Source organism: Aulonocara sp. 'chitande type north' Nkhata Bay, linkage group LG5, assembly GCF_057382095.1.
Source record: "Aulonocara sp. 'chitande type north' Nkhata Bay isolate Kocher_YH1m ecotype deep benthic linkage group LG5, A_spYH_male_GT1.1, whole genome shotgun sequence".
Lineage (NCBI taxonomy): Eukaryota > Metazoa > Chordata > Actinopteri > Cichliformes > Cichlidae > Aulonocara > Aulonocara sp. 'chitande type north' Nkhata Bay.
This window is the reverse complement of record NC_141348.1, coordinates 23,677,890-23,704,198: the sequence shown is the minus strand read 5'-3', so window position 1 is coordinate 23,704,198 and position 26,309 is coordinate 23,677,890. Positions and strand designations below refer to the sequence as shown.

The 26,309-nt window shown below is 41.8% G+C and overlaps 3 protein-coding genes across 4 annotated transcripts; all 3 read left to right on the top strand.

Moving 5' to 3' along the window:
* The first annotated feature begins 152 nt into the window (after nucleotides 1-152).
* Nucleotides 153-6,638, top strand: uroc1 (urocanate hydratase 1). Its single transcript, XM_086292305.1, has 19 exons — nucleotides 153-620; nucleotides 1,135-1,265; nucleotides 1,722-1,815; nucleotides 1,922-1,981; nucleotides 2,064-2,192; nucleotides 2,279-2,340; nucleotides 2,430-2,496; nucleotides 2,615-2,758; nucleotides 2,864-2,952; nucleotides 3,381-3,443; nucleotides 3,570-3,749; nucleotides 3,850-3,947; nucleotides 4,035-4,107; nucleotides 4,245-4,434; nucleotides 4,561-4,659; nucleotides 4,755-4,854; nucleotides 5,812-5,893; nucleotides 5,984-6,083; nucleotides 6,180-6,638. Exons 1-19 carry the CDS (start codon nucleotides 495-497, stop codon nucleotides 6,318-6,320), a joined length of 2,028 nt encoding a protein of 675 aa, XP_086148431.1. The 5' UTR covers nucleotides 153-494; the 3' UTR covers nucleotides 6,321-6,638.
* A 318-nt stretch (nucleotides 6,639-6,956) lies between these two features.
* On the top strand, nucleotides 6,957-12,128 carry LOC147330610 (MAP kinase-activated protein kinase 2-like). 2 transcript variants are annotated; one of them, XM_086292300.1, is made up of 11 exons: nucleotides 6,957-7,333; nucleotides 7,448-7,703; nucleotides 8,684-8,823; nucleotides 9,698-9,762; nucleotides 9,850-9,929; nucleotides 10,276-10,402; nucleotides 10,583-10,658; nucleotides 10,775-10,899; nucleotides 11,408-11,493; nucleotides 11,572-11,652; nucleotides 11,742-12,128. In XM_086292300.1, exons 1-11 carry the CDS (start codon nucleotides 7,317-7,319, stop codon nucleotides 11,976-11,978), a joined length of 1,290 nt encoding a protein of 429 aa, XP_086148426.1. In that variant the 5' UTR covers nucleotides 6,957-7,316; the 3' UTR covers nucleotides 11,979-12,128. The 2 variants fall into 2 exon arrangements, with proteins under 2 accessions (XP_086148426.1, XP_086148427.1); XM_086292301.1 differs by having other exon boundaries at nucleotides 6,958-7,337.
* Nucleotides 12,129-13,038: 910 nt separating this feature from the next.
* LOC147330609 (actin nucleation-promoting factor WAS-like) lies at nucleotides 13,039-21,026 on the top strand. Its single transcript, XM_086292316.1, has 9 exons — nucleotides 13,039-13,317; nucleotides 18,692-18,838; nucleotides 19,061-19,147; nucleotides 19,242-19,317; nucleotides 19,406-19,478; nucleotides 19,571-19,655; nucleotides 19,764-19,917; nucleotides 20,031-20,257; nucleotides 20,340-21,026. Exons 1-9 carry the CDS (start codon nucleotides 13,219-13,221, stop codon nucleotides 20,478-20,480), a joined length of 1,089 nt encoding a protein of 362 aa, XP_086148442.1. The 5' UTR covers nucleotides 13,039-13,218; the 3' UTR covers nucleotides 20,481-21,026.
* The last annotated feature ends 5,283 nt before the right edge of the window (nucleotides 21,027-26,309 follow it).

The window sequence follows — 26,309 nt, the reverse complement described above, 5'->3', positions numbered from 1 at the left end:
ATCTTTGAAAACTGACATCATGCCTGTAGTTTCCTGTTCTCAGTGAAACTGCGGTATTTAGTTGCACTCGTGGTTTTGTTAATGGGGAGCAACATTTATATGATGATTCTGCACAGTCAATGTGCTGTCTAAAAGGTTTCGGTAAGTTGTGACGCACACTTTTGTGTAACTCAGTTACATGTGCAAGCGTCAGGGGCCAGAGGTCTCAGTAAGTGTTTGTCTACTCAAGCATGTGCTGCTTCAAACTCCGCGAGGGATCAATAATTGCCAAACAACCTCTTCTAGTCGTGGTGTACCATTGGTGCATTGTGAAGGGCAAAGATGACCAAAGAGCCAATGGGACAGTCAGCCAAAGAGCGATTGCCCTCAAATGTTTCTCCCTCCCTTGAATTCTTTCTCTCCACAGGGGATCGTTAGAGCTACTGTCAGGTTCCAGTCTTACCTTTGTCTATAGGTTTCTGATCAGGTGTGTCATAGCAAATATCTAATACAGCATGTCTACTTTGAAGGAGATATGCAGCGGTTTGCCCCTCAACCCGCTGCCCCCTAACCGGGGAAGATATCCAAATGTGCCACATGCACCTATTCGGACTCCCAACCTCACCGCAGAAGAGGAGCGGGTGAGTAAATGGATTGCAAAACTATATTCTCGCACAGTTTGTAGGAGTTTTACCACCAAGAAATAAGTCCGTGAGTAGCACAGGTATATCCTGCCATAGTTTTTGTCATAGTTTTAGTTAATGTTAAGCACTAATGATGATAATTCAGATTTAAAAGACGTGACCAACATTAAAAGCGGTGACACTACAATTTGTGCACAGGAAACTTTTGGATATTATCCAAACAGAGCTGCACTATCTATCATGTCACATAATTGGGCTTCTCTAAATATGTCTGATGGGAAAGTGCATTTGTGTCCTCTGTCCTATTGCGTCACCTCTCCTGGATCATGCCCTTTCCTAAAAATTGATTATTCTCAAAAGTCCTCCACTAAGTGAGTGAATAATTTAAAGAAAAACACAGAGATGCTTAATAAGTTACACGAGAAGACCGGGGAGCAGAAAGAGATCTAATCATGTCTTCTGAACATTTACGTTTCTTGACTAACGTCCTCTAAATGCATCTTTCCTCTAGCTGGCGCTGAGAAATGCACTGCGTTATTTCCCCCCCTCCCACCATGCAACGCTCGCACCTGAATTTGCTCAAGAGCTGCGGCAGTATGGGCACATATACATGTACCGCTTCTGTCCCACATTACGGATGAGGTAAGGCTCACCAAGGACAGCCAATATTCCTATTCTATTTAGATATTTAACACTGAAGAATCTTTCTGTGAGTGTTACAACTAATATAAGGCAAACAGTTGCACTTTGTAATACTTTTAAAATGTATTAATCTACTAATATATGGGCTGAGCTATACAGGCACTTACCAGTGTGGGCGTGCATTCACATTTTTTACATAATTTTTATATAAAGATTTAAAACAGGTGCTCAGAATTACGGTCATTGGAATCTTTAGGCAGAACAGGTAGAACAGAGAAAACAAAGAAGAAGAAAAGATTTAAAAAATCTAAAAAAGACTATAACAGTATGAAACTGAGAGACCACTATAATATAAATATATCTTATATTTAAACTGCATTTCAACTTCAAAGTGGGATTTTGTTGATTTTTTCCCCCCATTTTACAAGTAACATGAATTTCCTTCTGCTTCCTAAGAGCTTACCCCATAGATCAGTACCCATGTCACACACGTCAAGCAGCCGCTATGATGCTAATGATTATGAACAACCTGGATCCAGCAGTTGCTCAGGTAAGCACAGGTTAACAAGGCTAAGCCTACTGAATAAAATGTCAGGTTTTCTGTATAATTTATGTGTTTGATGTGAATAACAAAGAATTCGTTCTTCATCCTTCAGTTTCCTCAAGAGCTTGTCACCTATGGAGGGAACGGACAGGTGTTCAGTAACTGGGCCCAGGTATGGCCTGAGTTAACATGATCATTTGCACGTCTCTGATCACAGTGTATCCCTTTTAAGTTTTGCATTTGTGTGGGTGCAGTTCCGCCTCGTGATGCATTACCTGAGCGAGATGACAGAGGAACAAACTCTGGTTATGTACAGCGGTCACCCCATGGGCCTTTTCCCCAGTCTGCCTTCCTCACCTCGCGCCATCATCACCAACGGCATGGTAACGGCGAATCAGGCATTTAGCTCAGTAATGTCATATGAAGAGATAAGTGACGCATTCACATGTTTTTCTTTTGCTTGCATCAGGTTATTCCAAATTACTCCTCCAGAGATCAGTATGAGAAGATGTTTGCGCTGGGTGTATCAATGTAAGTCCTCAAGGTCCATTATAGCTACTTGCTTTTTTTGTCTGGAGATGCCAAGTGTGGTCTCTTTGGTCTTTGCTGTGCATTTTCAGGTACGGTCAAATGACGGCAGGCAGCTACTGTTACATTGGGCCTCAAGGGATTGTTCATGGAACTATGGTTTGTAATAATTACAAACAGATGCACACAACACAGTCTGAAAGTCCCTCACACAAAAATGTATTAATGCACGCTGTAGTGCCTGTTTTAGATTTGTATTAGTGGTCCTTTTTTGCAGCTGACGGTACTGAATGCCGGCCGGAGGTACCTGGGCTCTGATGATCTGAGGGGGCGTGTGTTTGTGACCTCTGGCTTGGGGGGAATGAGTGGCGCTCAGGCTAAAGCTGCCGTCATTGCCGGCTGCGTCAGTGTGATTGCAGAGGTCAGCTGGTTTCAAGTCATTTCCCATGAACTCTGATGACTAAGCAATAACAGAGGAAGTACTGTGTAAAGTCAATGTGACTGTGTATATTTGATTTGCGTTTAGGTGGATGAGGCTCCTCTGAGAAAGAGACATGAGCAGGGTTGGCTAATGGAGGTCACTAGCAGCTTGGATCAGTGCATTAAACGCATAAGGTAACTGAGAACATTGGATTAAAAGTCTTTATCAAAGGTTCAGTCAGACTGCTCTCGTTTGAAATGATTTACTACATCAGAGATTGAAAAGGTGGCCCTTAAAGGTGGTTTTCGATGTAAGGAGACTGGTTGTGGATGAAGCAGTGCATATCCAGCTGACTGCCTGTACTAGCTTGCAGGATTCACTCGAGCATGTTCTCTTTGTTGAGACTTTGCTCAACGAAGGGACATTTAACCAAATATCAGTGCGGGTGTTTGCGCCTGTATGTATACTTTTAACCTTGTGTGGATTAGAGGTGGTAAAATGTTTCATACATTACAACAAACCCCATAAACATACAAGTAGCATGGTGATCCAATGTTAGAAGGATTCCACAGGTAAATCTCTCAGCTGTGAAAGTCACTAATTACTACTTTGTTTCTTACAGAGAGGCTAAGAGCGCCAAGACTCCCCTCAGTCTGGGATACCATGGCAATGTTGTAGACTTGTGGTGAGTCAGACAGGATACGTTTACACTATAAAACTCAGGTCTACAGCTGCAGCTGCAGTGAAGGAGACAGTTTTTGTTGTTGTTGTTCCCTTGAGGTCTTAGTCATAGTCTGCTCTTTCTAAACAGGGAGAGAATCCTGCTGGAGTTTGAGAGGACAGGCGAGCTCCTGGTAGATCTGGGTTCAGACCAGACCTCGCTTCACAACCCATATAATGGTGGTTACTATCCAGTCCAGCTCAGTTTCCATCAGGCCAACCAGTTCATGTCTACTGATCCTGACCGTTTCCGCAACGTGGTCCAAGAAAGGTTAAATTAATCACAGAGCTTAACAAAGCTTATTGTTGTGCTGTTGTTTTTATATGTCTCTCTATTAAGCTGATGAAATGTGTTTTAAATGCTATCACAGCCTCCGAAGACAAATAAAGGCTATCAACAAGCTAGCTGATGCAGGCATGCACTTCTGGGACTACGGTAATGCTTTCCTCCTGGAGGCCCAAAGAGCTGGTAGGTAATTTAACAAACACAGAGAACTCCATTATCATGCAGTTAATTATAGACTAATAACGAGGAATACTGTCTTTTGATTTACAGGTGCAGAGGTTCAAAAAGTTGGTGGAGGAGCAACAGAGTTCCGTTACCCTTCTTATGTGCAGCACATCATGGGGTGAGCATCATGAACTAAACTTCACTAAGTTTAAACATGTTGTAAAGCCTGCCATACTGTGACTAAACCCTTTAATGAGATGTGTGAATAAGCTTGTGTGCAATATTTTTGATCTCATTTCATATGCCTTTACCCAGGGATATTTTCTCATTGGGCTTTGGGCCATTTCGCTGGGTGTGCACATCTGGCGACCCCAGAGATCTCGCTGTAACTGACAACATTGCCGCTACTGTCCTGGAGGAAATGAGCGCCAATGTACCTGATCGTGTGAAACAACAGTACAATGACAACATTCACTGGATTAGAGAGGCTGGAAAACATAAAATGGTAAGCTCCCTACTAAAACAATCCACCCACTGGATATTTCAGTGTAAATTACACAGGTAATAAATAAATAATAATACAACAAGAATGCCCATATGCTTCATGTATTGTTTTTTTTTTTTTGTTTAGGTTGTAGGATCACAAGCCAGAATCCTGTACTCTGACCAGAAAGGAAGAGTCTCCATTGCTTTGGCGATCAACCAGGCTGTTGCTGATGGAAACGTTTCAGTAAGAGGATAAACTGTCTGCTGAGGTGATCATGAGGCTTGATGTTCAGTTTTGAGTGTAGTCTCAGTAGTGTCTTTGTTGTTACTCTTGTTCAGGCGCCAGTGGTTATTAGCAGAGACCATCATGACGTTAGTGGCACAGACAGCCCCTTCAGAGAGACTTCTAATGTGTATGATGGTTCTGTCTTCTGCGCAGGTACGTGGTATACTCACTACAGCTGAATACAACTGAAATTTGAAGCTTAATACATTGAACTCATTTTACATCACAGGCCACATACAGCCCACTTTGAGCTTAAGTCATCTTAAGTGGGCCAGATCAAATAATTAAGTCTCAGTGTGTGTTACTTCCTTCTTTATTTTGTTGGAGTCCCCTGTCTCCTGTGTGCATGTTCAGTTTTGCTTCTCCTGTCTCGTTAGTCAGATTTAGTTCACCTGTGTTCCCTGGTGTGTTCCATCCTCCTGATTACCTCATGTGTGTATTTAAGCCCCTCTTTTTCTTTAGTTTGTTGTTGTGATCTCCCCTCGTGTTGTGTATTCTCCTATCAGTCCAGCAGTGTTAGTTATTTTAGGTAGTTTGTTCCAGCTCTGCCCTGCCTGTTTTATTGGCCTGCCACTTGCCGGCTGATAAAGCTGAGTTTTTTAGTTCAAGTCTGTCTGCCGAGTCCTGCGTTTGAGTCCGCACTCAACCTGCCACACACAAGTGTCCCATGACACAAGTCAGTTCCTTAAAGGCATTCTGAATGCAAGAATGGGAGACTTAAAATATTTTAAAGCTCACTTCCAGGCAGCACATTGTGGTAACAGATGCAGCTTTATAACAGAGCGTATGACCCATTACTGGTTTAGAGAGTTTCAGTGCCTCTGCAGGAAACCAGTATCAAAGAAAAATGCTCTGTGCTTTGCTTCATGGGCGGTACTGAAACCGAATTGTGTCTTTAAAAAAAACAAAACTAAATCTCCTTGACTACTGCTGATATGAAAACTGTTGTGGCTGAAAGTTGTGGCTTGGCCCACAAACGTATAACTTTGGTGACATAAAGCCTTTTTTCATATTCTCATCATTCTTGTATTTCCACATTCATATAATCCATAAATACTTGAGCAGTAATAAAAAAGTCCGCTCACAGCTCACAGCGTGTACCTGTTGCAGACATGGCAGTTCAGAACTTTGTTGGTGATGCATTCAGAGGTGCCACATGGGTAGCCCTGCACAATGGAGGTGGTGTTGGCTGGTAAGTCTGACTACAACAGTTTGCCAAAGCCATATTTATGTATTAATACAAATTTAAATCAGGGTGATTATAACTGCCTCCCATTTACAGGGGTGAAGTCATTAATGGAGGATTTGGTTTGGTGCTGGACGGCTCAGACGAGGCAGCAAAGCGTGCCCGTCTGATGCTCAACTGGGATGTCTCCAATGGGGTGAGATAGCTGAATGCGAAGCAGCTTACAGCCTCACTTCACAGTCTGCAGATGATAATTGTCCTGCTGCTATCTGTGTGTTTCTGTGTGTTGCAGGTGGCTCGTCGCTGTTGGTCTGGAAATTCAAACGCTTACGAGACCATCCAGCGCACCATGGAGGAGAACAGGCAGTTGCATGTCACCATGCCCTTTCCTGTGCAGGACGAGCATGTGCTGGATCGTGCCCTGCAGGGCTAAGCAGCAAGGCAAAACCAGCAAGCTGTGTAAAAAACCAGCCACAAAACTTACATAACAGACTTATCATACCACATTCATACCACAAAGACATCTGAATATGCAGAAAGCCTGCAAATATTTGTCAGTACTGCACTAGGTAATAAATCTATATACAGTGGCAATTTCTAAAACAAAACTCTATCAGGTTGCTACGGTGTTTCATATATTTTAAATGCATGTATTCTTTATTTTCGAACTTGCATACATTATAAAACCTGTGTTATTTGTGTGTACTGAACCTGCTATTACTATCAAGTAATTAAAATGCCAAGTCCTATATTTCATGTGCCATACAGGATGTAAAGTAAGAAGAGCTGCAGTTCTCTGCAGTAAGAGTTAAACGACTGATGTTCGAGCCAAGGCCAAGTTGGTCACAGTTGATAGCACATAAAAAAAGACAATATGGATTCTGCCCTGAACATTTCTTCACTTTGCACTGCTCATAGCTTTGTGTGTTATATATATATATATATATATATATATATATATATATATATATATATATATATATATATATATATATATATTGAGGATCCGAGTTCCGTTTTGTTGCACTCTCGAAGGCGAATGGTCGCGTACTTACTACAGGTCTTTGCTCTGTCTGCTGAGATCCTGCCGTGCGTCTTAACGCGGGATTGTTCCTTTAAGAAAACTGTGAATGGTCCATAAATTTGAGCCTCGTCGCGCTGACGTAAGTGAATTGGAGAGGTTGGTGTGCCTTGCAGGAAGAGACAGATAACAGTGATGAGGACCAGGCAAAGGTACCAGATTTTTTGCCGAGATTTTTCCCCCCACTTGTTGTGTTTTTATAACCTCTACATTTACCCAGCCAATTGCTGAAGTCGTTTGAAGTCCGTGACAGTATAACGGTGCTTATTCCCCTCCCTTTTCTGCACATCGAGGATTCTTTTTTTTAATTTTAGATTGCCTCATTTTTTTTCTTCAGCCATAAAAAGAATGGATCGTGACGTGTTGTAAGTAAGTACGAAAGTCGTCTGGATATATGTGGATGAGCTAAGATGACACTGGGTATTTTATGCGGCAGAGCCTGGTGACATTTTCTTTTCTGCGCCACCGTCGGCTTTTAGAGAAAAAATGGATCATTACCAGGAGGAGCAGTCGGTAAATCCTATTACCGCGCAGCACGGGACAGCGACCAACAGCGACTCCAACTTGGGCAGCGGCCTGACTGACCTCCAGCCACCTGCTTACTTCAAACTGGAGTTCAGGAGAAACGCGGTGACCGATGACTACAAAATAACATCTCAGGTCCTTGGCCTGGGAATCAATGGCAAAGTACTGGAGTGTTACTGCAAGAAAACAGGAGAGAAATGTGCGCTCAAGGTTTGTGACTGTGCCTGCCGCTTTATTTTGTTGTTGTCGCTGGAAAGAAAGAGAACAGCCATCAATTATTCATTTCCCCACAGTTGCTGTGGTCTGCACCGTGTAATGGTGACTGGAAATCTGTGCAAATATCCTAATGTCGTTTTATCTTCAGGATTTGATGTAAACTTTAATGTGCGGCAGCTTCAAATTTCTTAGAATGATATGATACACATGAACCAGGGATGGATGGAGGAGTAACCTGAAGCAGATTTGCCTTTTGAACTACCCAGACAGTAGTTGTGTCTCACACGCTGTTGTATGCTGTCTGTGATGCTGCTGCACAGCTTTTACTGTTGTGATGTTGTTATGTGGACAATGAGCTTCTCTGTTAAAACTTTATACCAGTGTCTCTGACATATAAAAAGGAAAAAAAAAAAATCCCGCATTTTTCACTCATCCATGCAGCAATGTTGAGCCCACAAAAGCTTATGTGTTTGGAGAAATGCAGCTCTAAAACTACTTTTAGCTGCTCTCTTATTCACAAGGCTGTCGCCAGATTGGGTTGCTCCTCATGTTTGATTTGGCAGATTTTCACGCAGGATGTAATTCCTAATGCAACTCCCAAGGAACTGGTGTTAATTAAATAAACAGCTGGCTATGGGATTGCAGGAAATCCTTATAGAATTAGGCAGGAAGGGCAATCACTCCAGCTCCTCCACGTCTTTTCTTTGGAGGTGATGAAATAAGTGGTATTGTGTGAGTGGCAATGTATGTTGATGTGTTACCTTCCTCCTTCGGCACTCAGCTTGCATTGTCACAGCTGTTGGGATATGTGTGCTGAGTGCAGCTTTAAAATCCTGCCTTTTATTGCTCCGTCTGGAATAACTGCTCAGCAAACAGCGGTAATTTAATGCCTTTAATTTTGCCTGCCTTGAACACTGATTTGCATTTTAAAGCATTTCATTATAACGTTTAGAACATTTTGTCACGTTCAACAGATTCTCTACGACACTCCCAAAGCTCGACGGGAGGTTGAGCTGCACTGGCGAGCTTCCGGAGGTCCCCACATTGTACGGATACTCAGCCTCTATGAGAACATTCACCATGGGAAGAAATGTCTCCTCATTGTTATGGAATGGTGAGAATGAACACACTGTTTTTTGGCACCTTAAAGTAAAAGCAGTTGCTTAAAAATGGCTTTTACAGATATTGGAGAACAGTTTGTGAATCTGATTTAATCAACAGACTTTTCAAAGTAAATAAATGGTAAATGGCCTGTATTTGTATAGCGCTTTACTAGTCCCTAAGGACCCCAAAGCACTTCACACATGTGATTCACACACTGGTGATGGCAAGCTACATTGTAGCCACAGCCACCTTGGGGCGCACTGACAGAGGCGAGGCTGCCGGACACTGGCGCCACCGGGCCCTCTGACCACCACCAGTAGGCAACGGGTGAAGTGTCTTGCCCAAGGACACAACGACCGAGCCAACCCTGGCTCGAACCGGCAACCTTCCAATTACAAGGCGAACTCCCAACTCTTGAGCCACAATCTCCCCTAATCATTTTCTCATTTCACTGATTAATCAATGGTGTTTTAAACACTCCACAATTTTGACAACTCATTATAAGTTCACTGAAGAGTGGTTTGAGTGTGATTATTCGTACAAACAGCCAAAATTAAAAAATGTGAGTTTATGTGAGCATGTGTATTATTCCTTTGTGTTGTTATTTTGCTTCCTGTTAAATTTTAACTTGTTAAAACAGTTAAACTAAAACTCAAAGTGGACGCAACAAAAGAAGTAATAAAATAAAATGAATATAAATAGCTAATAATAATAATAATTGAATCCATACAAGTCTAAGAAATGGTGGTCAAACAAAAACCCTCAAGACTGAACCCGCCTGAGCAGTTAATAGTCAGCACAATGACTTGCTTTGTTATAAAACCGTGATTGCCAAGAGTACCCTCACTGCCCCACTTCTGATCTCTTTGTTAATCTTGTCTCAGCATGGAGGGAGGGGAACTGTTCAGTCGCATTCAGGCCAGAGGGGACCAGGCTTTCACAGAGAGAGGTGGGTTCGAGTTCACATTTAACAGTTTCATTTAATGGTTTCTGCATTGCAATCTGTGCTACCATGTCTCTCATATCCTCCAATCAGAGGTGTCGGAGATCATGCATGACATTGGCATGGCCATAGAATACCTCCACCACATGGACATTGCTCACAGAGATGTAAAGGTACTGTAACGCTGTTCTTTCAGAAGCTGCTGAAGACCGCAAGTCTGGTTAAAATATGCCACATTGCATTAAAAAGTTAACCCTCCACACAGCAAAATGATGCATACCCAGAGTTTTAAATACAATGTCAAGTGTACATATGTAATAAGATGAGGGTGACAGACCAATCTAACTTTAGTGTAAAGTTGATGCACTGAAAAAGGCCACTGCGTGCGTATTAGTGAGATGCAGCAGTATGCTGTGCCCTGGAAATCATTTACACAGTTAATAAAAGAAATAAAAGAAAAGATTTTATAAAACACAGTCAGATTAAAGAGTTTTTTCTTGTTTGTTATTCTCACCACAGCCTGAAAACTTGCTCTACACAACTAAAGAGAGCAACGCTACTCTAAAGCTGACTGACTTTGGCTTTGCTAAGGAGATGACGCTACACAACTCCCTGCAAACTCCATGTTACACTCCGTATTATGTTGGTGAGTGTCCAGAGAAATGTGATTGCAGGAGTTTCAGGTGCACTGCGTATTTGTCAGTATTAGAGTCAAAATTTGTTTTATTTTATTTATTTATTACTGTCTCCATGTGTGTCTGCATATGATTGACGTTTTTGTGTGACTCTGCCCACATTATCGTGTTGTATCTGTTTGCCCATTCAGCGCCAGAAGTGCTTGGGCCAGAGAAATACGACAAATCATGTGACATGTGGTCTTTGGGTGTAATCATGTACATCCTGTGAGTATCTTGTGCCTCTCTAATTAGCAATACTAATGACTAAAAATCAATTCTGCATAGTGCAAAATTAAGAAAGTGTGAAGTTCTCTTCTCTTCCCTTCCCTTCTCTTCTTTAGACTCTGTGGGTTTCCTCCATTCTACTCAAACACAAGCCAGGCCATCTCTCCAGGCATGAAACAGAGGATCAGGTTGGGCCAATATGAGTTTCCGAACCCAGAGTGGGCAGACGTTTCTGAGGAAGGTCAGACTAACAGAATAACTAAACAATACTCGCACTGCTGTGAAATAAAATGCAAGTAGAGAGAGGCTCTAAATGAATATGCTATTGGTCCACAAAGTGTAAATTACTGTGCCACGGCGCTTCAGCGTTCAGCCTCACTTTAATCCTCGCACGCTCTAACAACATAATCATGTGCTTAACAGAGAGAGTGGAAATGACCTGCATAAACTTTCCGCTGTAATAGGAACCTCATGGTTTGCAACACTAGATCTCTGTATGTTTAAACTTCCCATGGTGTTGACTGTGTGTATCTTTTTGTTCTCTTGAGTGAAGAGGATTTTTTTTTTGTTCTTTTACATTAGTTCTCGTTTCCAGTTTCCAATCACTGAAGAATTGAAAACATAACACTTCTCAGAGCTTTAGAGCTTTTGCAACATAACAACTGAGATAAACCCATAAACATATCTTTATTCCACATGCACGTTGCCCTGTTGGATTGCTTGACTGTGTTTCTTATTGTTACCTGCAGCCAAACAGCTCATCATTCAGTTACTGAAGACAGACCCCAGCGAGAGGATGACCATTGGACAATTCATGAACCATCCTTGGATTAGTGTGAGTTAACACCTGTGCCCGTTCACCTCTGTGTTTTCTCCCAGTGCACACGCTGATGTGAATGTTTTTATTTAACAGCAATCCATGGTGGTCCCTCAAACACCTTTGTACACCTCTCAGGTTTTGACAGAGGACAAGGAACTATGGGAAGATGTAAAGGTGAGAATTGTATTTACTTCAGAATCTGGCCACAAGATGGCAGTAGAGCATTATCTCAGATTTAAAGCACAAACTGTGTCTTCCAACAGGAGGAAATGACCAGTGCCCTGGCCACGATGCGCGTAGACTACGACCAGGTGAAGATCAAAGACTTGGATACATCCAACAACCCTCTGCTGAAGAGACGCAAGAGGCCCGTTCCTCCGGGAGCTGACGGCGTGGAGGAAGCTGACAGAAGGGATGGAGATGGATCAGGAGTGTGTAACAGTCAGAGAGAAGTATTGTTTTCTGAAGAACATGGTGACATGATCACGGAAGAAAAGTAGCATTAAAACCAGAGTAGCAACATTTTCCATCCACATATCAATTGTTGTACTTTACTCGTTCTTTGTGTTCCTGCACTCACTTTAAAGAATGCCATTTATTTTTAACTCTCACTACTTAAAGTGAAATAAAATGTTGTTTTTTATCTTTTACATTGGTGTCCTGTCACATTTTACATGGCAGCTCATTTTATACAGAACACTAAGAGACTTGGAAACTTTACATTTATTCTGATTGTGAGTAAAACAAGAAAAAGCATTAACCTTAGAGACTTTGTATAAGCATTAGGAACTGATTTTCCTCTCTGTAACCAATGAAAGACGATATATGGAAGCCATAAAAGATAGTCACTTAGGCAAGATAACATACAACTAATTCCTCTTTACAAGTCACAACTGTTTACGTGGTTATGTCACTGCGCTGTCAAGGGACAAATAAACCTTGAGAAGTGAAGGTGTTAACATGGTTCATGCTCGTTATTAATCTTGCCAAACATTTCCGCTTGCTTGAAATGTCTTTCTTTAACAAGCCGTTAGTGTTTCCCGTTGTACTTGACTTCAAGATAAACGTTGTTCACTTTTTCACTCTAAAGTGTGCAAAACCAAAACACAAGCTCTCTAATTTGGACTTGGATGTTTCATGTACACAAAAAACCATTAGAGAACATAATTATACTAACTACTGAATCTTAAACAATGTCAGATTTGAATGCCTTCTACTGGGATTTCTATGTGAAACCCTGATCTCATGCAGTGCAGTCAATATTTTTCCACTGGAAGGGTCGTGGATTTAAAGCAACATGGAAATGTAAATATTCAGGGAAATTAAAATAATTTCCTTGGGTACAGAACTTAAGCAAATGTATGAATATAGGTGTTTAGTTTTGTGTTTGTCTTTAAAAGTTGTGGCCCAACCAGAACAGGGAACTGCCTTCCTTAAAAACGACTTTATTTACACTTCATCCCACATATGGCTAATAAGTACTCCTTTGTTTCACTGATGATTGTACAAATGACCTTTGAGTATGCACCCTCAATCATTTGGTTACTCGAAACTGAGTGGATACATGGCGTCCATAAATTTGCATGATGACATGCTGTAATGGAAACGTTACCATTCAAACTATGGTTAGGATCAGGAAGTGGTGTGTTCAGGACAGGTCCAAAGAAGACGCATCTGGAACAGGAGGAAAGGCGAGATTAAGAGGGTTGAGGTAAGGCGAGGAAAACAGGAGTCTCTGTGATGGCTCTGTCTCTGATTACTGGAAGTCAGGTTATAAGTGACCTCCTGACGATCCGTGAGAAAGGCGTCCTCATCGGTCTGCTGGAGCCGCAGTGTAAGGTACACTTTATTAATTTGTATGAAAACAGCTGAAAAATATGATGGAAAAATAAATAACAAGGCTGAGAAAATTGAATGTGTTTTAAGAGGGTAAAACACATCCCCACCATCTGTTAAATTCTACATGATGATAATATTACTGTAGTAGCTCGATGTGCTATGATGTATGTCTCTGAATCATTTCATGCTCACACTTGTTTTCATGTTATCATCTGCTGCTATCAGAAGGAGCCTGGTGTATGAATGGGCCATGTGTTAGAGCTGTTTTAGTTTTACATTTAGCCTAATCTTGTCATCCGCAGTCTCAGATGCTTGTTTTGTCTGGAACCGTTGTGTTCCCAGAGCATCAACCACAATATTTAAATATTATTTAAATACCACTCCGCAGTAAATAAATGAGGCATTTTTAATTTTTTTTCAGTGTTAGGGCTTTAGACAGTTATTTAATTAAATTTTAAATTCTGTGGTGTATTTGTTACCTTCCCTCTGTTTTCTTTTGCTTAGAGAGTAGAGGCTGTGTTCGTTCTGGCCAAAACATTTCTGTTGTGAAACACAGAGGCACTGTGCCGGCTCTCTCTGGTGTAGATCAAATTAGGCTATGCACAAACAGGCTCTCCCAGTTCATTACGTTACACTGACATTATCACTACCAAGAAGAAACAATTTGGGAAAAAAAGACACAGAGCAGACCCAGAACAGAGACACTGATAGGAAAGACATCGTCTTCATGGTGCAGCCATAGATGGCCATGTGACTGGCAACATAAAAATACTAAATGGAGAAAAAAAAATCACAAAAGTGAAGAAAATACATTCTTTTATATCCTCCAACAAAATTCTAGGGTTAACTTCCAGAGTTCACAAATACATCCTTTATAGTGGCATGTAAATGGTTAATGACCCCTTTTTAGGGCACTATAAAGTTCTTGTATGGTATCCTGTGTTTATATGCACACAAACTGCATTGCGCCTGGTGTTGTGAACTGGCACTCAGTAGATAAAACTGAAATATGTTAAACTGAAAATTTGTAGTGTGAAAAACACACATCCAGATCCAGGAGGGCCAGTATAGCCTGACTAACACATTCTAGACAGATGTAACTGTGTCATCAGCACAACAGAGAACATTAGATATCTTGATTAATTTCTTATACAGGGAGTGCACTATTATTAGGCAAATGAGTATTTTGTCCACATCATCCTCTTCATGCATGTTGTCTTACTCCAAGCTGTATAGGCTCGAAAGCCTACTACCAATTAAGCATATTAGGTGATGTGCATCTCTGTAATGAGAAGGGGTGTGGTCTAATTACATCAACACCCTATATCAGGTGTGCATAATTATTAGGCAACGTCCTTTCCTTTGGCAAAATGGGTCAAAAGAAGGACTTGACAGGCTCAGAAAAGTCAAAAATAGTGAGATATCTTGCAGAGGGATGCAGCAGTCTCAAAATTGCAAAGCTTCTGAAGCGTGATCATCGAACAATCAAGCGTTTCATTCAAAATAGTCAACAGGGTCGCAAGAAGCGTGTGGAAAAACCAAGGCGCAAAATAACTGCCCATGAACTGAGAAAAGTCAAGCGTGCAGCTGCCAAGATGGCACTTGCCACCAGTTTGGCCATATTTCAGAGCTGCAACATCACTGGAGTGCCCAAAAGCACAAGGTGTGCAATACTCAGAGACATGGCCAAGGTAAGAAAGGCTGAAAGACGACCACCACTGAACAAGGCACACAAGCTGAAACGTCAAGACTGGGCCAAGAAATATATCAAGACTGATTTTTCTAAGGTTTTATGGACTGATGCAATGAGAGTGAGTCTTGATGGGCCAGATGGATGGGCCCGTGGCTGGATTGGTAAAGGGCAGAGAGCTCCAGTCCGACTCAGACGCCAGCAAGGTAAATGGTAATGGCCTGTATTTATATAGCGCTTTTACTAGTCTCTAAGGACCCCAAAGCGCTTTACACATCCAGTCATCCACCCATTCACACACTGGTGATGGCAAGCTACATTGTAGCCACAGCCACCTTGGGGCGCACTGACAGAGGCGAGGCTGCCGGACACTGGCGCCACCGGGCCCTCTGACCACCACTAGTAGGCAACGGGTGAAGTGTCTTGCCCAAGGACACAACGACCGAGACTGTCCGAGCCGGAGCTCGAACCAGCAACCTTCCGATTACAAGGCAAACTCCCAACTCTTGAGCCATGATCCACGTGGAGGTGGAGTACTGGTTTGGGCTGGTATCATCAAAGATGAGCTTGTGGGGCCTTTTCGGGTTGAGGATGGAGTCAAGCTCAACTCCCAGTCCTACTGCCAGTTTCTGGAAGACACCTTCTTCAAGCAGTGGTACAGGAAGAAGTCTGCATCCTTCAAGAAAAACATGATTTTCATGCAGGACAATGCTCCATCACACGCGTCCAAGTACTCCACAGCGTGGCTGGCAAGAAAGGGTATAAAAGAAGAAAAACTAATGACATGGCCTCCTTGTTCACCTGATCTGAACCCCATTGAGAACCTGTGGTCCATCATCAAATGTGAGATTTACAAGGAGGGAAAACAGTACACCTCTCTGAACAGTGTCTGGGAGGCTGTGGTTGCTGCTGCACGCAATGTTGATGGTGAACAGATCAAAACACTGACAGAATCCATGGATGGCAGGCTTTTGAGTGTCCTTGCAAAGAAAGGTGGCTATATTGGTCGCTGATTTGTTTTTGTTTTGTTTTTGAATGTCAGAAATGTATATTTGTGAATGTGGAGATGTTATATTGGTTTCACTGGTAAAAATAAATAATTGAAATGGGTATATATTTGTTTTTTGTTAAGTTGCCTAATAATTATGCACAGTAATAGTCACCTGCACACACAGATATCCCCCTAAAATAGCTAAAACTAAAAACTACTTCCAAAAACATTCAGCTTTGAGATTAATGAGTTTTTTGGGTTCATTGAGAACATGGTTGTTGTTCAATAATAAAATTATCCCTCAAAAATACAACTTGCCTAATAATTCTGCACTCCCTGTAGTCTGCAGTCTTGTTATTCCATGTTTTATGTGGTATGGATGAGGCTGACTTGCCTGTGGTGAGAAAAAGCTGCTTTGAAAGTGCATTTTGAAGTACAAACTACTGACAGTAATTTATGATGCAGCATGTCACTGCCATTGTGGATTGCCTGAGACACGTACAGATGGTTCTTTTATGGTGCTTCCTTCCTTTATTACTTGTGTTTGCTTTCACAATAAAATTGTCTTTCCAAACAACGTTAAGTTCACTCACCTGCTAACACAACCTCACCAACTGCCCGTCCATACTCACTCCACACACCTGGCCCAAGTGTACTACTGCACAAGTACAAGAGACATAATTATACAATGCCTAGCCCGTGCTCCACCCCTCCCCTGTCGCTGAGCCAAACCCACATGCCTCCACCACAATGAAAGACAATTATAACAATTTATAATGCTAAAACATTCAAATCACAACAAAAATCGACAGAAACTCTAATATACATGAACTGACACATTAAATGCCACTGAAAAAGTGCAAGGTTCCAGGTTTGGTTTCATTAAAAGAAAAGGAAAGACATGTTGATTAGTACAGCTTAAGAAGACTAAAGAGTGCAGGCAGGGTAGAGTGGGTGGAGACGAACGGGGTGAGAGATTTGTGACAGCAGGATAGCTAGCAGTGCAAAGAAAGGTTTACAATATGGGACTTAGACCTGCTATTATGTGCGGTGTGGAGAAAGTGGAACAAACAAAAAAACAGGAAGTGGAGAAGAAGGTGGCAGAGCTGAGGATGCTTAAACTTTCATTGGGAGTGACCAGAATGGAGAAAAGGTTAGAGAAACAAGGCAGAGATGGTTTGGACACATGCACAGGAGAGACGGTAGACAGTGGAGCTGCCAGGCAGGAAGAAAAGAGAAAGACTGTAGAGAAGCTTCATGGATGTAGTGAAGAAGGACATGCAGAGCGTTGTTGTGACAGATGAGGAGAATGATAGATCAGCTGTGGTGATGATCTGAAAGAAGACAAAGTCTCTACTCAAGTGCATTAGCTCTCAAATAAAAACAAATGTTTTATTAGTGGCGGTAATCATTGTCATGGATTTGCCTAAGGCAGTGGTAAATCTATAGGGCTGAGGTTTGGATTTTGCATTCTGCAGACAGTAAGCAGCTTCCACCACTTTTCACATGCACTACACATAGGTCAAGTGTGTATGGTTATCTGCCTGATGTATACATTGCCTGGGCCTTTGCAGGGTTAGAGGAAGAGAGGTGTAACGCAGGTCAAATTACACTATATTACAGTATTCAGTTCAGTTTAGGTGTATTTATATTGCCCCAAATCACAACAACAGTTGCCCCGGGGTGCTTTAAATTGTAAATTAAAGACCCTACAGTATTACGGAAAACCCCACAAATCAAGCAACCCCATATGAGCACGCATTTTGCAACATGGAGAAGAAAAAAATGTACTTTTGACAGAATGAAACCTCGAGCAGAACCAGGCTCAGAGAGGGAAAGCCATCTGTCATGACCAGCTGGGGGTTGAGAGGTAAGAGAAGAGAAAAGAAAAGAGATTGTAGGGAGGCAGGACAAAACACAGACTAAGGGAGAGAGAAGACAAAAAGGCAATGGCATGCTGCAGTGGTAATATAAACACGTGGGCAGTGAAAAGAGGTCAGTGGAGTGAAGAAGTGCTCAGTGCATCTCTGAGAGCTTCCTTTTCCCCTCCTGCATGGCAGCTCTATCTTTAGCATCCTTTGTCTAATATAGCCACTATCCCTCCTCTGCATGTCTCGTCATTTCAGTGCACAAAAACTATTTAAAAAACAATAGCTACTCTATTTGAATCACCACGCAAAATTGAATGTAGTTGAACAACCAGAAAGGTATTACAAAATGTAGTTAAACTACAGGATTGCTTAAAAGTAGTCCACTATTACTTAATTGAGGCAACAGAAAGAAGTTAAATGGAAAAGAGGTCATCAGTCTCTGAGGAGCAGCATCTTTGCTGTAAAATGAAACTAGAATGACTCAAAGGGTTACTGTCAGTCAGGAAACGTGAGCTGGTTTCGAAAGTAAATGATTTCTTTTTTTAAAATCGGATGTTACTCATTAAAGAAGTGATTGTGTAGGAGGACGGGCACACAGTGTCTTAAGGACAGGGTTAATGCAAAATATCAGAAAAACAAACCAAAGCTAACTACACAAGATCATTACTGAAGAGACATTTACACAAAGACACCAGGAAGTTGCATTAAATTGGCATTTTCTAAAATTTAACACCAACATAAACATGCCTGTGCCTTGTACGATAACTTAATAAATTGCACATCATGTATTGATGCACTTTGGACCACTACTGTCTATTTCAGCTGATGAAATCTACAGTAGCACAGATACTACAGGCCATAAGTACACCAGGGGAGAGGCCAAGCTGGAGTCGCTTAGAATGCGGTGTGGTGTGTCTCATTGAGGATTCGTCCATGCATTCCTATTTCCTGCGCTTATACTGCGTCAAGGTAAAAAGAACATCATTACTGCTCACATTCACTCCAACCACTCAAACTAGCACATACGCTGAAATGTGCACGCTGCTTCCAACATGGCACAGCACGGGGCAGCTTGAAGTGTTTCCTCTACTTTGAGGTTTCCATCAGCAACAATAGGAAGACTCATCCAGATGGGTGCGCCTGTGCTTTTCCTTGTGCAACTCTAACAACTCCTCTCATTCTGAAACACAGCGTGCCAAGTTACTGTGGGAGCAGGAAATGTACATTCCATTCAAGTACACTGCAGCGCGTGCTTTCTTCCATACTTTCCCCGCAGATGTAAGTGATCCTTTTTTGGCATCGGTGCGTGCCTTATGATTATCAGAGTGCCACTTTTAGGTTGGATTTGGGTAGATTTGCTGTGTTTTCGCAGGACTACCAGGTAGGCGTCAACTTTGCAAATGAGACTGAGGCAGAGGAGTTTCATCATACCGTGGAGGCTGCTTGTGGTTAGAATAACAACAAACATCTACACGTATAAATGCTCTCAAAGGCTCAGCCCTGTCTCGTATTTTAACACAACCTTTTTATTTACAGAAAAGATGACCAGCATGATTGAAATGACAGCAGTGGGCAGTTCAACGAGGGAACTACCTGCTGATGATTTGGGGTGAGAAAGATAGCACCACTTTGTGTCTTTAGAGTGAAGGAAAGAGCGTTAAAGAGGTGGTTCACAGTTTCGTGTTTTTTTGTTCTCTTTAGAATTGAGCCATTGCACAGTTTGAATGGGGAGAAAGATCTCCCTATGGACACATCTTCCACGGCAGCTCCCCCAGCTTCAAGTTCTGTATGTCAAACTCTACAGTGAATTGTTAATGGGGTAACTGTTAAGCTGTTATTAGTCATTAATAATAGCATGATAAATGACTCCCTGTAATGTGTCTGCTTGGTGAAGTTTAAGGATCTTGACCCGGCTATGAGGAGGCTGTTGATGCAGGCCAAACTCACTGAAGAAGACTTGAAAGGCAAAGACGTTGCCGAAGCTGTTGACTGCATCATCAACAAGTTTGGAGGGCTGAAGGCTGTGCAGAGAGAGCTGAGAAACAGAGGTACTATATCCCGTAAAGTTTATTAGAATGTGCAAATATTTATTTACGTTTCAGTTTCAGGAAAAATACTATTGTGTATGTTTTTAAGATAGTGTTCTGTCATATGCACATAGGCCCAATCTCTCAGACACTGCCAAGATCTGCAGGGGCTTCCATCTATCTGAAGAAGGGCCCGTTGCCACCGGTCCCTTCCATCAAAGACAGCAACACTTTTCAACAAACACCAAAGGACATGGACACGGTAGACAAGAGTCAGACAAACACTCCGATTCCTTTCTCTCCAGCTCCCCCTCTGCCAGCTCCTGCAGAGAGGATCAGAAAGAGTGCAAGTTTCAAAAATGTAAGAGGAAAAGATTTAATTGAGCATCCATACTTGTACACAGTGGGTGGGCTGAACAAACTTTTGTGTTTTGTGCTGTTAGGCTGGCTCCCGAAAATCAACAGAGACAGGCGACTTAATCCTGGCTGCACTGAGAGAAGCGTTCAAAGAAAAACGGATGCTTCAGCAAAGCAACAGCGAAGATGGAGAACCTACTGTTACTATTCCTAATACTAACCAATGACGGACTCTTTTAAGAGATCTTGGAAGTCAGCTTGTACTGTAAATGTAGTTAAAGATGCGGCTTTTTGGCTTTGATTGTCAAACAAAGCAGTGGTCAGATTAAATTGCCATAAGGCAATGTGATAAAATGAAAAGCCACATTGTGCATTTAAAAAAATCTAAAATGCCATCATATCAGTACAGTATGCTAAGTCTTAGTTTAGAGTCATAGATGTCACTAAATTAGATAACGAAGGGCCAGATTTTCACTTCCCAACGTAAATCCCAGCTTCCTTAAATGTAGCCTACAGCAATATAAAGATAAGTGAAGAAACAGATGAATTTTTAACCACTCTTTTGCTTTAGTTTCTTTTCTGGAAATCTAGCTGAAAGTGTATGTTTTACTTGTCTTCTGTATAACATTTGTCATGACTGTAATGTTTATGTTTTTAAAAATTCAGATTTCTGTGGGGTGCAATGTTTTATGTATTTTTTAAGTGCTTTAATATACACCCATGGTGGAACCTAAAGAATAAACAAAGTGGAGCATGCATTATAGACAAGATATGGAAGCTCTGTTGTCCTGTACTATAACAGCACTGCCTGCTCTCAGTTTGCTTACAATTCAGTAAAATCTGACTTTACTTATCCAGACATAAACAGTGTAAAGGCCAAGGTCAAAGTCGACAAACAGGTGAGTGTGGTAAGTAATTCAGTCAATCGCAAAGGTAAAACCCCCTCTGTTCTTTTCAGTGATCTTAACTTTTTGTTTTAGATGCTTTTCATGTGCTATTTGTGGACCAGTGTTTTAAAAAAGGAGATTTGGGAATAACCTCATGCAAACAGATATTTAAACCAATGTGAAGCGGTGTTTCTAATGACCCCCCGCCTCCCCCATGATACTATATTTCTAAAGCTCAAAAGAAGAAAATGAAATGGGGTTAAGGCATTCTTAGAAGTCTTTTTTCGTGGAGAGGTGGGGATGAAAGTGGATGAGCGCTAACGCAGAGAGGTGGGTGTGCGCACGCTCCCGCAGACTGAGTCGCTTCATTCATTTGAGTGGCCGAGCTGCTCTAAGCGTACTGCGCTCACCAAGCTTGGAAAAAGAGGCTTTTAAAACGGGGATCATGAGAGGCTCCTACACTCTACGAAACGCGCAGGAGAGGCCAGGTAGGACGCTGAGTCCTGTCTTTTATTTTTCGTTATTTGCTCCTTTGTACGTGACGTTGCCGCGAGTCTTCGCTGGCACGGAGTAGAGTGTGCTGTACGCGAGCAGCTGGGCTAACGGGCGGATGAAGTAAACAAGTGTGTGTCACGTAGGCTTGCTCCGGAGCTGTCAGCGCTTTCAGCCGTGCAAATGAGAGAGGCAGACTGCGGGGCAAGCCTAGGAAATGTGTAAAAGACGACTGCTTTCAGATGTGTTGCAGTAAATAATGGATTTTTGTTACTTTTTAAGCGCTTTGGCAGCAGCTTCCTGCAGAGTCGCTGCAGCTGTTGCTTAGCTAGCTGCACGCAGCTGACAGCCATGGGAAGGAGAGCAGAGACTTGTAAACACTGTTATCACAGGGTCATAGTAGTTATGTGTCAAACATCACGCCCCAGACTCATCCCTATTACTGCCTGGGCTGTGATTCGGGAATATCTGATACATTTCTGGAGCTGGCCGTTGATCTGGCACTGCTCAAACTTGAAAAAGTTGATGGTTAGGAGATAATTATGAGCATACTGGTAAAAGGAGAACTTCTGGCTCTTCTTGCATTCACTATGACCTCCGGGTAGCTTTGTCCTCTCCCACGTGGCTTCATAAGTTTGTAATCCATTAACCAGTTATAAGAAAACGTCACTCTTGCTGTTACACCAGGGTCTCAGAGACGTGTGGATCTTTATTAGCAGTAACTCGATGATTTCCAAAAGCACCTCCTGTGAAGTCATTTTATTAACACGTGCTGTGCAGCAGGGGATGGTGCACAAGGACTAAAAGAGATTTCAAAGTCTAAACAGACGCTCAGGTTTTGTCACTCACTGCTTACTACTCTGTTTACTTCTGCTTGCTGTTCTTGTTCCTCCATTACTCGTTTGCACTTGTGCATAACAGCGGCACTTGGCCTAGTTCTAATGCTATGTCCCATATAATACAACGTTTATATTTACTATAGGAACAGGCTCTTATGTAATTCTATTAGTCACGTATCCCGATGAGTCTGTTTAACGTTGCATAAGACACCATGCAGGTAGGTACACAGATTTCCTGCCGTTCTTTTTCGCAGCTGTGGTCACGGAGGTTTAAATGTGTGCAGGCTGAGCTGCTGTGGCAGGTGTACGAGGGATGAGCAGAGCTCAGGCTGCACTGGTGAGGAGACGTGCTTCACTGGCTGTCCTTATTATGCATAGACACAGAGTACACAGAGAGAGGTGGGGCTGGGCAGAAAAACAGGAAAATCATACTGGAGTCAGTCTATCTGTGTGCAGCTGATCTGTTTATACTGAGGGGGCTGTTTAGTGTGGCGATGGCAGCTGATGTGCATATTAAGCTGCCCTTGCTGTTTAACAATAATCACTGCTACTCAGAGTGGAGGGTTGGAAAGGCACTGAGTTGTCTTAGTCATGAGCACCAATATGTGGTTATAACTGCAGATTGGCTAGGAATATGTTCCAGCATGTGCAGCAGAGTCTTAACAGATTATATCATTATGTTTAGCCACAATAGCTGTAACTCCCGCAGGATATTTATCTCTGGGGCTCAGAGGCTGCCTCAGACGCTGCAATAAGACCGCCTTCTTTCACCATCCTTCTCTCTGTAATAAAATACCATAAAAAAATCTTTATATTTGGACATTTTCATATCCTCCAGATTGTGGCTCTAAATCCCTCTAGTCCCTTCTTAAAGGCTTGGTCTCACTGTCCCTGCACTTCCCTCTCCCTCCTGCCCTCCCTCTCTCCGTCTGCTCTATATCTAGGTGAAAGTTCACCCGCTCACACAGACTTGCAGCGAAGGCTTGATGCAGGCTGAGGCTGTGTCATGTTTATGCACTGAGTGTGCAGCTCCACAGTGCTCTAATCTAGCTGCTGTTTTTGCATGTGAGAGAATTCAACCTCAAGGTCGTTGGAGGTGTTTTTGATGTGCCTTACTTGGTCTTTGTTAATCACCCCCGGATGAAACGTCTCCTCTGTTCTGCACACTATTTAATTAAGTATGAACCGACAAAATGATTCTGGGTCACACCATTCATACAGATTAGTTACAAAGATATTACTCTTTTAATCTGTGTTAATTGACAAAAGCAGCACATTGGCAGCATATTTGAAAAGCAGAAACAATAAAAAGGCTCTATTTTTAGCTTCTCTGCTGTGAAGATTTGCTGATTTTTGCTGGCTTAAAGGTGATTGAAAAGGAATTTCAATCACCTTGAACACAGGAAATTGTGAGCAACATTTCGTGTGATTTTTCAGTCCTTTATCGGAGTCAAAATGGAATCAAATGCTTAATAAAGCAGACAAGACCACAGACTTTTAATAGCTTGACAGCTTCAGGCATTATCACTCAGCAGTGTAGACAAATCCTTTCAGATGAGTCCGAAAATCAAACTCTGTCTTTTTAGGATTATCTTGTTGCCAATTTCCTACAGTCTAAAATGAGCCAGAAGGGCAAACACTGAGTAAAAGTACCCGAACAGGAATTTGATAATGGTCATTGAGAATTTCCAGCTTACCTCTTAAACAGTGAAACCATTGGGACAGCCTGGGATCAATTTCATCTACAATGTCATGTTCTCTAATGAATGCGTGTTTTTTACATGGTCAGCAGGAAGCGAGGTCCTGATGTGTAGAGGTAAAATAACCAGATACTTTTCACTTAGAGATCTTCTGAGATGTTTTTTGTGGAAGAAATTATGAAAGCAGAGGAGTAGACTTAGAACTTGTACATATACCAAATATTCATACATACATACAAAGAGTTTGTTAAGGATTATATTGAAAAGGTCAAATGTCTCGGGTCATTGCAGGTCATTAGATGCTGTATTTTAGCAGGATGAATTTAAAGACTAATTTATATAGTCGTTACTGGACATTATGTATTTGTTATTCATTTATAATTTACATTTATCAGATATGTCACTTGTGTTGTTTGTGCCATTCAACAGATTAAACTGACACAAACTTTCCAAGAACTCAGACTCTGAGTGATTGAAGAATAACTTTTACTGTCCCTAAAAGCCTCCCTAGGCTGTAGCATGCATGCTTGAGTGCTTTTATTTGCTTAGAAAGCCAAATGTTTGAGCATGTCTGTTGATTTCCTGAAGCCCTGAAGTGAAAGGCTGATGGGATTAGTGCTACTGACATGCTGACTGCTCTCAGACACTCCTGCCTGCTGACCTTTTGCCTAATGACCTCTGGTGACACTATAAACGTCTCCTTACAGATTTGTCCTCATTGTAGGGCCTGCTTTGGTGAAGCACAGCGCCCTCTGGTGTCAGAACCTTGGTATTATGTTTGGGCTTGTCAGCATTGAGGATAAACGATGATTACAGGATGTTATTGAACTGACATGACTCACTTATTACTTAAAAGTGCAATTTGAGTCTTCTGTTCATCTAAATTTGTCACTGAGTTTAATCTGGGGCTGCAGGATTGATCTTTTCCTGCCTCTGCAGGTTTGTGCTGCCGTCTGCATTTTCTCACAGGTTCCCATTTATTGTTTGAGACATAAAAACTGTCAAGCAAGCACATTGTGGCTTCTGACTTTGACTTTTACCCAACTTATTTTCAGTTTATTTATGATGCATGGTAGACTTTACTACAAGTGGGAGCAAATAACTGATTCACACCTACCTAACAGAAAATTAATCTGCTTTTTTTTGAGAAACAGAGAGAAATGTGACGATGTGTTGGTCCATGTCCATGTAAGTTATCCTCCTCAGACCCGAGCTCTTGGTTTAGATGCATTTTAGATGTGATGACTTCGATCTGATGAGAATATAAACTTATCCTATTTGAACAGGAATTTGTTACATTGTTACATAATTGCTGTAGCTTTTTAAAGTATTTGTGTTTTTAAGACAACACACTTATTTTTCAGTATAACACAATAATGTCTGTCTCTGTGTTAGCACTGAGCTGAAGTGGACATATGAGTATTGGACTGTTGCTGTATATGTTACCCCGGGCCATCTACTTAGTGCCTTTTGTGGTATTTCTTACTGTAGCTATGGTAATGTTACACAGCTCAGCTGCAAACCCTACCTCAGTGACTGTTTCACCACTTAATTGATGGCTTTAAATTGTCTGGCAAAACTGAGGTGCTTGTGTTCGACTCTGTTTGCGGTCGGTCAACGCATTGGCCAGAAACATCAAATCCTCAGCTAATCTTGGAATTATTTTCCTGTCTTCAAGCTCATTCTTGTCAAGCTCAGTCTTTACTGTCACTCAGTAAAAAACCAGGCTCCTGCCTAAATACGCAAAGCTGCTAAGGCCTTATTCCAACCGTCGGCCTCTCTTGTTTAACTCTTTCACGCTCTTATTTTAAATCCAGAGGCGACTACACTTTGGAAGTTGTGGGGCTTAAACTTTGGAAAAGCCTTCCTCTTTATATCAGTTTGGCTGAATCAATGTTTTGTTTAAAACGACTGCTGAGAACTAGTTTTTCACAGGTTACCATTTCCTTAAATCCTTGGCCTGTTACGTTTGGCTAAGTAATCACTTATGCTTGAATCGTGTTTATGTACTACTATATGTTGGGGTGGTAAATACATGTTTTTTGACAGACTTTAAAGCTATTTGTAAATGTGTGTTTAAAAAGTAAAAATGAGGATAGTTATTGTTATTCTCCCCGCTTTTTATTTTATTTTTATCG